General features: G+C 39.1%; 1 protein-coding gene across 1 annotated transcript; it reads right to left on the bottom strand.

The window, feature by feature from the left end:
• Positions 1–4,087: 4,087 nt before the first annotated feature.
• Positions 4,088–13,518, bottom strand: gpx7 (glutathione peroxidase 7). Its single transcript, XM_006803638.3, has 3 exons — positions 13,227–13,518; positions 6,750–7,011; positions 4,088–6,562 (listed from the first exon to the last, which is right to left on the bottom strand). Exons 1-3 carry the CDS (start codon positions 13,356–13,358, stop codon positions 6,399–6,401), a joined length of 558 nt encoding a protein of 185 aa, XP_006803701.2. The 5' UTR covers positions 13,359–13,518; the 3' UTR covers positions 4,088–6,398.
• Positions 13,519–13,625: the final 107 nt, after the last annotated feature.

Raw genomic sequence — 13,625 nt, 5'->3', positions numbered from 1 at the left:
CTTGGTGCGTTTCCTCAACATTTTTCAGCGACGTTTCAAAGAGCCGGAAAGTAAATAAGAGGCAGTCAGAAATGAGGCAGGTCGAATCTTCTTGCATTTCACGCATGCGCAATGAATATAATACATGAATATACATAGGTTCATTAACATATGACATCTGACATCTACATCTACATATGACATCTACATACACACAAAGAGTACCTTGCCTGTGCGTTGTGTAAGTCTGTGTGTGTGTGTGTATGTGTGTGTGGGGTCAGAGTGTGACCCCATGAAGACTCCCCAAAGCTGGTGCCAGGAGTCTAGCGGTCCATCTAAACAAAAGGCTCTTACACTCAAACATATATACGTGTGTTTGCTATACCATATATCAGCAAGAGAAGATACGACCTCTCCTAGGAGGTGTGTGATCTACAACTGATTATCTACTTCTAAGCATATGTGAGTAAATATTTCTAAGCATAAATGACAATAAACAATACAAATCTAACAGCTAGTGTGGACGCGGAGCATTTTCCAATGAAAACGCCGTTTTCAAATCTATCCGGGCTGGTGTGGATGTACCCTCAGTCTCAGATGACTGCCGGTTTCCCCAACCTTATAAAAAGTTAATTTGCATACAGTGTACGCTGTTAAGTGTCAGGAGGATTGCCAGGATTTATACATTGGGAAAACCAAACAACCTCTGGCGAAGGGGATGGCACAACATTGAAGAGCTACCTCGTGAGCTCAGGACTCGGCAGTCTATTCACACCTACAGGCCAGTGGACACTCTTTCAATGATGAGGATGTACACATCCTGGACAGAGAAGCACGCTGGTTTGAGCGGGCAGTCAAGGAGGCCAGACCATCTGGTGCAACACTCCATCACTCTCCTTCTTGGTCAAATAGCCCTTACACAGCCTTGAGGTTTGGGGGTCATTGTCCTGTTGAAAAATAAATGCTGGTCCAACTAACACAAACAGGATGGGATGGCATGTCGCTGCAGGTTGTTGTGGTAACCATGCTGGTTCTGTGTGCCTTCACTGTTGAACAAATCCCCCAAAGAAACACCAGCAAAGAGATGTGTGTGCTACTCAAACTGTGGGGACACATTAAAGTTTTAGCAATTTTCCAGACTGACCTTCAGTTCTTAAGGTAATGATGGACAGTTATTTCTCTTTACTTAGCTCACTGGTTCTTGCCATAATATGAATTCTAACAGTTGTCAAATAAGGCTGTCAGCTGTGTACCAACCTGACTTTTGCACAACCCAAATGATGGTCCCAACTCCATTAAGAAGGCAAGAAATTCAACAAATGGACCCTGACAAGGCACACCTGTGAAGTGAAAACCATTTCAGGTGACTATGCCATAATGCTCACTGAGAAAAGGCCAAAGGTTTACAGTGCTGTCAATCAAACAAAGGGTGGCTACTTTGAGGAATCTAAAATATAAGACATATTTAGAGTTATTTATCCATTTCTTCTTTGCTACACAATTGCATCTATAATGAGTCAAATATTTGATGTCTTCAGTATTTATCTACAATGTAGAAAGTAGCAAAAATACAGGAAAAGCATTAAGTTTGAATGCAATAATACTAATAATAATACCAATACTTACACACTTCAACAAAATGAAAAAAGCAACAACCACAGCAATAAAGGACTCATCAGGGAATCCTTTCCATAATTCTAGAGGTATAAATAATGTTTTCAGAAAGTTTTATGTGAGCTGATACAAATCTGACCATGTCCCAAATACAGAAGATATTCACAAATTCATCAGTAGTAAGTGTTGGGAGGTTACTTTTAAAATGTATTCCATTACAGAATACACAATACATGCCCCAAAATGTATTCTGTAACGTATTCCGTTACGTTACTCAATGAGAGTAACATATTCTGGATACTTTGGATTACTTAATATATTATCATGCTGTTTACAACTACGTGAATGTACTATTGCTGTGATTTATTACTGTTACTGAAGGTCCGCGGCTCCGTACCGTAGTAAAGGGACCTCTGGCTAATACGGTGGGTTCTGTGTCGGGCTCGTAGCTGAAAACTAGCTTTAATTTGTTGTCTGGGTCAACTTTGCTAGCGAGAGACAGAGAGAGGCGTTGAAAGGGTGCTCCAACGGAACTTATTGTTTTTGGAGGAAAACACGAACACGGTGTACAGTCGAGTCTTAATAACTTACTTACAACTGGGCTCGTCAGGCACTCTTCTTGGCTGCAGTGGTTATTATTATATTTACATGCTTCCAGCTCCCGTTTTTCTTTTCCTTTGTGCGTCGTACTTAACCCTGTCTTCCTGTCTACAGAGCTTCCTGGATTTTCCCCCGTGTGATTCCTGTGTGGCAGTGTCGGAGTGTGAGCTTGTGATCGTGTGAGTGGATAATCTGAAGAACGCGTGCTTTCCCCTGGACTTCCCTGGAGACCCCTTCTCCCCCCCCCCACACACACACACACACACACGCACACACACATTCTTGTATATACACCTGGTGAATTGTAAATAAACCCTTCTTGTTCTTGTGAGCATCAGAACCGGAGTCCTGCGCTTGAGTCCTCCTCCAAACCGTAACAGTATTATTGCTGTAGATTTTATATGTTTTATATATTTTAAAGTTTTAAAGTTGATCTACAGCATTACATCTTATTTTATAATGATGTTATGTGTTAGTATCACACCATTTGTAATTAAACACATGGTGTGAAACAACGCTATGGTTACGTTATATATTGAGCATATGCCCCAATAATACAATAAAGAAGAAACTGATATATCTATTAAGAATTATGTTACTTTTCCTGGGTCTGTTGACCCAGCGTTTTAAGTCTTAGTTTATTTGGATGTAAATGTTTATGTTTAAGTTCATTAGGTTAGCTAAGTTCATTTGTTTATTAGATTCCACTTGTGTTTTCTACCCCTGTATTCAGTGGCGGTCTTAGCCTGTTTGGCGCCCTGGGCGAACACTCCATCTGGCATACCATGTCCTAAGGTCATGAGAGAGGTTGTACCTTGTCTTACTGATATATGGTATGGTAAACGGTATGGTAAATGTACTGTAGAAGCCCAAAACTTTCCAGGCAGGAGGTAAAATCTCTGGAAATAGGGATTTTGTCACTGTCCATATGAATATTGAAGTCACCAACAATTATCAGATTTGGAGAAAGTATAGAGAAATGAGTGAGTAGAGCAGAAAATTCATTTAAAAACTCCTTATTTGGCTTAGGTGGCCGATATACATATACTGGTGGGGATAGATCCAGGGAGCTGTAATGCAATGTTTTCAAATGAATGGGAGGGAGGGGCAGAGACAGGGAGAACTTTCCAGTGCTTCCGGTGAATTATCGCGAGACCCCTGCCCCTCCCCGAGTTGCGAGGTTGACAGGTATAAACAAACTCAATCAAAATCAAAATCATTGGGCTGTTGCCACGTTTCAGTCAGGCAAAGAAAGTCCAACTTACGATCGGAGATCCTGGATGAGATGTCCCTTACCAGTGAGGGAGCGGATGTTTAAAAGACCGAAGTTGATAATGGAGTTACCTTTCCTGTGTATCAGTCACAACAGCATGGCATCTCCTCCTCATGCTGGTTACCAGCTTGGTCACACACTGGTGTGGGTTGGTATCCCATTTTTCAACCAGCATTTGTCACAAGTCATTGAAAGTGATTGTGCTGGTCACTGTGACACAAACAACACTCACGCTGATTCCACAAGTGCACAATGAGGTTTTAGTCAGAACTGCACGTGTGCCATTCCATCCACTCCACTCCTAAATTATGGGTGTAATCTGTAGTATCTAGCTCCGTGGGTTGGGAATGTATCCTCTTGGTTGTGGTTGGGTATTCTGTTTCCTCTGGCACTCCTCACTGTGTTGACTCAGATAAATCCGAAATAGTCTCATCATTTACTTTGTTAAAACAATGTATCCTGTTAATAGTCATTACAGTTAACGTAGGTAAGTACATCAAGTCAAGCAAATGTACTTTAGTAGTGGTTTAACTAATTTACCATTTAACTAAAGTACATACAGTTTGAACACTCACCAATACTGCAGAGCCTTCACAGTAACACTAAAAGCAAAGTGGAGATTGATAACTACATTTTAATGGGGAAATATCAGATCAGGTCTGTAACATCAAAATCTATGCTTTAGTCTTAAAGCCATTTCCTTCTCACCACACAGGGACATCATTTAGCATATTTATTTCTAAACAAACAAACATACATTCAGCCTAATGGTATAGTATTAAAAAAATAAGATTATTTTTTACATGTTTATATAAAACAGGTAATACTTGTGCCGCTTCAGATACAAAAAATCGGCACCTATAAATTTAAACATCAAATACTTGCATTTATTTCAGTTTTTCAAACAGGGGGAATTTCATCTCAGGTGCCCATAATACCTACGCCAACAAGTAAAGTAAAATGACTGAAATAGGGACATAATTAGGAAGAGAGAGATTTGAGAATTCAGGTAAAATGAATGGCTACTTTGACCTTGAGCCACTGCTAATAGCTAAAGTGTAGCTTTTAATCATTGTCACGTGTTCCAGTGCAATTAAGAACTGACTCAACATAACTGTACAAACCTGATTAAAATCTGCTTCAATATATATACAAGCAAAGTGAGTATACCCCTAAAGTAAAATGTCCAAATTGTGCCCAGTTTGTCATTTCCCTTCCAGGAGTCATGTGACACATTAGTTTTACAAGGTCTCAGGTACAAATAAAGAACAGGTGTGTTGAATTTGATGTTATTGCTCTCACACGCTCTCATACTGGTCACTGGAAGTTTATCATGCCACATCATAGGAAAGTATTCTCTGAGGATCTGATAAAAAGAAATGTTATTGTACATAAAGATAGCCTAAGCTATAAGAAAATTGCCAACACCATGAAAATGAGCTGCAGCATGGTGGTCAAGACCATACAGCAGTTTAAGAGCACAGGTTCCAGTCAGAACCTAACATAACCTCGCCATGGTTGACCAAAGAAGTTGAGTGCACGTGCTCCGCATCATAGAGGTTGTCTTTTGAAAATAGATGTATGATTGCTGCCAGCATTGCTGCAGAGGTTGGAGGTGTGAAGGGTCAGCCTGTCAGTGCTCAGACCATGTGTTGGGGAAAGCCATGTTCATTAGCTAATCGGTACAAATAAATGATTTTTGACTACAGAACTCACTATGAGCTTGAATGCTGATTAAAGTCAGTTCTGTAGTTCAGACATTAGCTCTACTGCTCTAACTACATTGAACTGAACTGAAGGATGTTTAGACCTGCAGCTGAAGATGAGGCACTGAAATGGTTTATTATGAGAAACGCGGAAAGGTCACCAGGCTAATCGGTCACTAACTAACATTTCCTTATGTTAAACCCAAATAATTGTTTCAATTTAATAATTATATAGACTATCTCAGAGGTCCCCTATTAAAATAGCTGGAGGTCCACTACTTCCGCCATCCAATCAATCTGGGGTCCAAACATTTTAAATGAACTGTCAAAAATATTTTCGTTCATTTTTGCTTAACATTTAATTAATAATATAGACATTTGTCTTGTAACTACTGATCAATTATTCATATGCCCATTAAATCATTTGCTGAACAGAAAAGAAGAGACCATGTACTATTTAACACTACTGGCTTGGACAACTGAAGGAACTCTAAATATAACCAGAGCAAAACATGGGAAGAATGACAATAAGAACAATAAAATGTAAGTAGAGGAAAGAAATTACAATGAAATTGTGGAAAATTTAGTACAGATTCAAGAAAAATTAAGTTTTCTGTTACAGTACACTTAAACTTAGGTGTCAGAAGGATGAAAATTTCCATAACACATTTGGTAGCTTTGAATCTTACTAAGTCGATCAAGTAAAGAAGTACAGTTGTAGCTGATCAATTTGGATAAACTCCAACACCACAAACACTGAGAGAAGGTTGTGAGACTTAAATTAGCATAAGTGTCGATTAAAGCAGCCACACCCCTAGGTATCATTAGAGGCCAAATACAATTTTTGTTCCAGTGTGTGCTTTTTAATCCTGCAAGGAATTCTAGACATGCGAGCCAAAAGTACTGACGCATTTTGGAGCCAGCTTCGTGTAGCTTTTAAGGAATGTTTGGAACCTTTCTTTGGCCTGAGGGTTGCTGCTTGATCACACCTCATATTGCCTTAATCCCCAGTGTATTTGATCTTCTATTTCCTGTAGCGCCACCTTTTTAAAAAATTATTTATAGCTACAAACAAGACCTACCACAAAGCGTTTTACTTCCTTAACACAAATGAATAAGCCATTACGTTAGTGTAATGTTACCAAAGCAGTGACTCATTTTCTGCTCAAACCTGCCACAGTTTCCCTGTGGTATTAACATTCAGTAGAGTCTTGAAGCGAAATGTGTTAAAGCTCTTCTTTCTTCTTCAAGATTATTTGCCGCACCATTTCAGCAATTTTAGGGCGAATTTCTTTGACAGAGATTTTTGGTCCCCATGCATCCACCACTTTGCCGTTAACGTCAATTAGATACTTCCAGAAATTCCAGTCAGGCTCCTTTCCAGATGCCTCTGTAAAAGATTAAATGACATAGATGTCTGAATAACAGGTTAGTGTAAGCTTGTAACCTTTTAAAAAAGCATTTTTGTTTTAAGTTTTGCTTCAAAGGTTTCTATTTTTCCCCTCTTTTTTCTACACCGCACACGACTGCTCTCTCGTAACCCCACCCCCCACCCCCCGAGAGAGGCAGTTACTCACCAAGAAGGTACTTGTAGACATTGTTGGCTCCAGTGCCAACAACAGCAATTTTGCTGAACAGAGGAAAGGAGACTCCGTAGACTCTGCGCACAAAGCTGTCAATCTCCTTGTCACTGCCAGGCTCCTGCTGTCCAAATTGGTTACAGGGGAAGGCTAGCACATTGAAGTGATATGGACCAAAGTCCCGCTGGAGCTGCTGCAGTTGATTGTAGTGTTCCTCAGTGAAGCCACATTCACTAGCTACGTTTACCACCAGGGAAACCTAAAGCCACCAGAAAACACTGTAAAAACACCACAAAAGCTTTCCTAGCTTAATATCTGTCAGTATATATGTTTTCTTTAAACATGCATAATTAAATGAACTACTTGCAGTTTTATTGGCATGTAGTTCCCATAAAGTTGGCAACCACTGGATTGAATCACCCCACTGTACAGTATATGTTGGATCTATAAAGCTATATGTGTTAGTTAAAGGTTGCCATTGACCAATTTTACAAGGCTGCTGAGGATGACACATTCAGTGAAGAGGCCACTTACTATAACTGAACAGATATGGATATTTTTTCATTAATTTATGTTAAATAACGGTTACTTTCACTGAGACCATATCTGATGTAAAATTGTTTGTTTAGTTGTCTCTTTTTAGACTATTTTTGTCTTTACTGCACTGTGACAGTGAAGATAACGTTGCATAGAGACAAAAGTGGATGAAAGAGAGGCAAACTTGCGACTCTACAAGTATAATTATAACGTAATATATACTAGAGATGGACCGATCCGATATTACGTATCGGTATCGGTCCGATACTGACCCAAATTCCTGGATCGGATATCGGCGAGAAATAAAAAATGTAATCCGATCCATTAAATATCAAAAAAGCACCTCACAAAACTTGCTACATGGTGTAACCTGGCTCATAACCGTAGCACGTTGCAGTAGTGTGCGTCACGTGATAGAGCGGCTGTGTGGAGCTTCGCTAACAAACCAGCATTTCATCTCCAAGGAAGTTTTCCCAGAGAGAAGTAAAGCAAGTGTGTAAGTTCATCTCTGAATGTTTGTAAAGCATTCCCGCGTTAAGCTTAACAACCGATATATGGAGCGACTGCCTCTCTCCCCCTCCCCCTCCTGCTCCTACTTCAAACGTGAAACTGATCAATGATCAACTGATTAGTGATGGGTCGTTCGCGAACGAAATGGCTCTTAGAGCCGACTCTTTGAAGTGAACGAAGCGAGCCGGCTCCTTATTGGGAGCCGTGAGTTTTTTTTTTCTTTCTCTCGCCCTCTCTCTCGCCCTTTTTTCTGCTAAACTCCGCACGCGCGGCCTGTACTTTGCGCTGGGCAGAGGGGGGAGGGGCGTTAGTTACACTCGCAGTAGCACAGGAACAGAGCCAGAGAGAAAGAGAGCGAGGGACAACAACGTCACATTAGAAAGGTATAGTAATCATCCACTATTTTCAGTTGCAGATGATAAAGGATTCAGAAATCATGCAGGCCCATATGACAGAGAATGTGTATCTTCTTTTTGTTTTAATATTTTAATTTATATTTAATTGTGTTGTGGTTTGCACGTTAAATTTGTTTAAAAGGAAAAAGCTGAAAATGTAAATAGTTAAAAGTTTAAAATGTAAATAGTTGTTTTTTGTATTATATGATTTATTTATTACATTTTATGTGGAGTGAATAAATAAAGTATATTTATGGTGGACCTTAGAGACAAAGCACGTACAAACTCCAAAACACGTAAAAACTCAGAATCACGTATAAAACACAACAGAAATGCTCCAGGATGCTGGGCGCAGTGTTGAGCTTTTGTTACCTCGTGGCTACACAAGCCAGGAAGTACCAACAACCGGATTTGGTGTGTGGTAGTAACAAGTAAATGAAGTTTTTTTTTTTAATTATTTGAATAAATATGAGTGCTTGTCTATAAATACACAAACCATACACATATGCTTTCAATTGTGTAATTTAAGTGATCTGGGTACCTCTGTTTTGGAAGTTCAGTTAACGCTAGAAATGTGTTCTGGAGTTTGTACGTGTTTTGTGTCTAGGGGCCACCATATATATTTATATATAAACATATATAAATAAAACCACTTTTTTTACATTAGTAATTCCTTTTCTGCATAATTTTATATTATTGTTAATGATTAAATAATTAAAGCAACAAAACAACCTGAAGAGCCGGTTCGGAGCCGAAAGAGCCGGCTCTTTTTAGTGAGCCGAGCCGAAAGAGCCGGATCTCTAAAAAGAGCCGGAAATCCCATCACTACAACTGATCGGCTTTTCTGTCGCGAGTCCGTCTCTCTTCTTTGTTTTTGGCCCACTTTGCACCAGAAAGAGGAAACCAGCGGCTGAACAACAGCAGCACTATTAAGCTTGATAAGCTGTTGTTAGAATTTATTTAATATAACTTTCTACACCAGGATCGTTTTCTACGTAGCTGACGGCTGGTAACTGTGCAGGGGCGGATCTAGCAAAGTTTAGCCAGGGGGGCCGATAGGGCATGAACAGGGAAAAGGGGGCCCAAAGACATACTTTTCTTTCTTATTCTCATTTAAAATGTCGAGCTTTTAATAAATAATTATCTGACTCTTACACCCAAAGTTTTAATCTGATGTAAAATATATATATAAGTCCATTACTGTATATAGTAACTGTTAAGTCTAATAAACCCTAGTAAGCTATAGTACTTTTTCCTTTGGGAAGATACCATCTGTGCAGTCTGCAATTTTGTTGAAGAAAGATGTTGAATCTATTTAATTATTCTTGAAAAATAATTTATTCCTGTGCATTTTCCTCCCTGCATCAAATTAAATTTGATTACATTGATTAAGCATCATGAGGTGGGGGTGGGGGTAGTTCCCTATTTTTTTTTTGCTGGGAGTTTGCAACCCTATTAGTTAGGTTGCTTAATATTTCTGCTAAGTACTCTTTAAAATACCAGAATAGGAAGGATGGAGCAGGTTTAAGTTTATTAGATTGGTATTACTGAACTATGAAATATTTTGGGCACAGTGTATTTTTTTTTTTTTTACATACAGGTATAACAGAATAGCTTTAGTGTTGTTATTTATTTAAACTTGAGTATAAACTTATACAAAATGCAGCAAGATATTAAAAAAACGTTTTATTGATTAAAAAACACACTATATCGGATTCATATCGGTATCGGCAGATTTCCAAATTTATGATATCGGTATCGGTATCGGACATAAAAAAGTGGTATCGTGCCATCTCTAATATATACTATATTGATATAAACGATATTGTCACATCTTATATCTCGTATGAAAATATATCGATATTTAAAAAAAAACTCGATATATCGCCCAGTCCTAGAAGGCACACAGGCCAGACAAAGACTCCCCAGCGACATGACTGATCTAGAGCAGCGGTCCCCAACCCCCGGGCCACGGACCAGTACCGGACCATGAGTCGTTTGGTTCCGGAGTTGAGGCTTGGCTTTTATCGGTTTTTGTGTGTTATGAATAAATGTTCTTTTTTTTGGTACTGCTACTGGTTTTATTTTGTTGTATTTATCCACGACACCTTAAAGGCAAGTCCGTGAAAATATTGTCAGACATAAACCATTGCGCAAAAAAGGTTGGGGACTGCAGCTCTAGAAGAGATCTTCACGGAGGAATAGGCCACAATACCAGCAACAATGTGTGAAAACCTTGAAGACTTGCAGAAAACATTTGGCCTCTGTCATTGCAAACAAAGGGTATGTAACAAAGTATTGAGATGAACTTTTATTATTGACCAAATACTTATTTTCCACCACAATTTGCAAAGAAATTCTTTAAAAATCAGACAATGTGATTTTCTGGATTTTTTTTCTCATTTTGTCTGTCATAGTTGACGTATATCTATGATGAAAATTACAGGCCTCTGTCATCTTTTTAAGTGTGTATACTGCCCCACTGTGTACAGACAGACAGACAGGCTCCTTCTTCAAAAAGAGCAAAAGTGAAGTGTGGCCGTCCCACTGATTGACTAATTATTTGGACCACAGATAACTGTGATTTAGGCCATTACACGTTACAGGCGCCATTCACAGATACAGAAACTAATAAGTATCCTAATACACATTAATACATGTCACAGCTTCATACTTTAACTTAAACTAGAGAAGATCATCACTGCAGAAGTATGGCTTCCTGAGAAACCAGTGTGTAATCTTATCATCTAGTGACATCTGGTGTCAAGAAAATACAATTGCAAGTGTGACATATATGACATGGGATACTGAAAATATCCACATCTCTAATAAATTAAGCTCTGTATGTGTCTGGTAGCATATCTCAAAGACAGTTAATATGATTAACTTCAAACTTAGTCGATGTAATGCTGAGAAGGTAGTGTACGGGGTCATTGGATGACTCCCATTTTTTGAATTAAAGTTACTGTCTGCCACCTGTGATTTCTCGTGGATGATCATTTAGCACACACAAAGCCACACTTGCCTTTGTGAGAAAGAATTTGCTGGCATTAAAGTTTCACACACACAAAGCATTTTTTCCTAGGATACCTAGGTGTATATCAACAGCAGCCCCAGTCTGTCCTGTACCTTCTACTTCTATAATCTAGCCGTCTAATAAAGCCTTTTCTGCACTCAGTTTACTAGTGGACAAGCCAACCCATTGCCTTGTGTTTTCTTTACTGGTATGCTGTCACTGATAGGGCTGCTGTTTTGGCAGTCCTTGATGCCTTTCATACAGTGGCCCTGAGAGGTCAAGAAAACACCAGCAAATAGAAATACACCCCAAAATCACACAAAGCACAACTCTGGTTAAAATAAAACAAACAAAATACAAGAAACCACAGTTACACTACAGTATGATCAAGGACTATAATCAGCATGCTGGAATCTGCGACAGTGGAATGGGAGTTCATCCACAGAATGTGGATCTCACTGAAGAAGCAGCTGGTGTTGATTTATTAGTCACAAAGTCACAAAGTGCCGATATCTTATTTTTATAACTTAATAATAATGTGTGACACACATGCATATAGAATGAGAAGAGGGTGTGAAAAGAGTGAGGTGAGGTGGGATGGAGGAGGGGAGACGGAAAACACAATAATCCATTAAATGAGAGTGACTCTGTTCGACTGTTTTCAACTATGGGATGTGCATAAGGACATCAAGGGAAAATGGTTCAAACAAATCCTTGACATTATACTGCTGCAGATGTTATGTAGAAGTGCTTACCCTAATTGTTAGGGTTATTTTTCTAATATTGGATGGTCTTTGCCTTGTAATATAAAGCGCCTTGAGGTGGCTTTTGTTGTGATTTAAGACTATGAATACAACTGAACTGAAACTGAATATAACATTTTGAAGTGAGATGCAGTGAATAACTATCATGCTGTGCTACTGTTGTCTTCAACTGGTTCAAAGACCATCCATTTTTTGGACTCACTGAAAAAGAATGCAGGTTTAAAAGCATTTCCCACCGGCTTCACTTTTTAGACTAGGAAGCTTTGCTTGTCTTTGGTATCCAGTATGTATTACTGAACATCTTTGAATGTCAGTGTGTGAGCAAGTGTCTTATCTTAATGGTTGTTTGTCCAATCTACAAGGCAGCACAGCAGGTCCAGCAAAGTTCTCATGTGTAATGGAACACCAGTTTTCAGTCTTGCTTTTACATTTAATTATTCCTTGCTGACATGAAATGTAAATTGGAACTTTACGTACACTCAACCCATTTAGGCACTGTACTAGTTACACTAACTCTTCCTTTAAAAGTGCACCGCTACAGCTCTGTGGTGTACAAACTGTGTTCATTCACTTGTAGTGTGCGAAAGATTTATAGTTTAATTTGTCTGTTTGTGTTTATGGTTAAAACAAAATCCAGAGAGTCTTTCACCTTGTTACATAAAGGATATCTTTTTAAAAGATACCGTCTATAATAATCATTTAAAGCTCTGTGATTAAGAAATTTGGAAGCAAATAAAGTCAAAAACAGCTAAGTCAAAAAAGATGCAGTTTGTCTTATTATTATCATTTTATATAAAGGCTGTCATATGTAATATACATCATTGTTGCATTATTACTTTTATTTATTTTTCAACTTTATTACAATAACTGGGGTAAAAACCAAACTCATGTATGTTCCGTTACCTTTGATGACGGATAGAGTGAAGATAGAGTGAAGTCTTCAGACAGATTAGGGCTAACGCGGTCTGGTGATCCGTAACTTGTTTGAATGAAATCTCAGCACTTTCTGCAACTTCAGGGGCTGCAGGCCTGCCACGTAGGCTATCCGGGCTACATGACGGGACATCCCCACCAGCAGCCCACAGTCAAACTGATTCTCATCACTGCTGTGTTAGTTACATCTACAAACAACATTTCATGGAGAGAAGTAAAAGAAAGAAAGACGCCAACATTCCCATGCAACATTCATTCAAGCAAGGGGCTGGCATGCGTTCTAACATCTGTAGTTTAAGCTGTTGTGAGTCGTACTTACCGAACCCCGATATTTCTCCAGAGATACCAGCTTACCCCTGCTATTCACAACTTTAAAAGTATAAAAGTCTTTATGTTTGCTTTCAGCGAGGCTGAAGAAAGTCAGTAACACTGTGAGCACTGCAGGGAACATCTTTGCAGTCAAACCACCAACACAACACCAGCGGAACCAAGATAAACTCCTGCAGTCTTTCTCCGTCCGCCCCGCAGTCACCGGCAGTCTGCGCACCTCCTCTGCACTCAAGCTACACACGGCGATCAGCGTTTCCTGGGCAGGAAGCGCTTAACAAAAATAAAAGTCTTATTGGTCTTAGGTTGTATTCGGTATGAGCAGAAACTAGCAATTTAGCCTGTAAACTCGTGAGGAAAGTGTGTCTTGATGTCTCAAAATAACGGACCT

This window comes from Neolamprologus brichardi, chromosome 17 (genome assembly GCF_056152115.1).
Source record: "Neolamprologus brichardi isolate AB-2024 chromosome 17, ASM5615211v1, whole genome shotgun sequence".
NCBI lineage: Eukaryota > Metazoa > Chordata > Actinopteri > Cichliformes > Cichlidae > Neolamprologus > Neolamprologus brichardi.
Note: the sequence above shows the minus strand (reverse complement) of the source record. Positions and strands in the feature narration are given on the sequence as shown.

Coding starts and splice junctions, on each gene's coding strand:
- gpx7 (XM_006803638.3), bottom strand. CDS start 13,358: ATGTTCCCTGCAGTGCTCACAGTGTTACTGACTTTCTTCAGCCTCGCT. Junction 7,012..13,226: donor TGGAGAAATATCGGGGTTCG/GTAAGTACGACT, acceptor TGGTGGCTTTAG/GTTTCCCTGGTGGTAAACGT. Junction 6,563..6,749: donor TGTCTACAAGTACCTTCTTG/GTGAGTAACTGC, acceptor AATCTTTTACAG/AGGCATCTGGAAAGGAGCCT.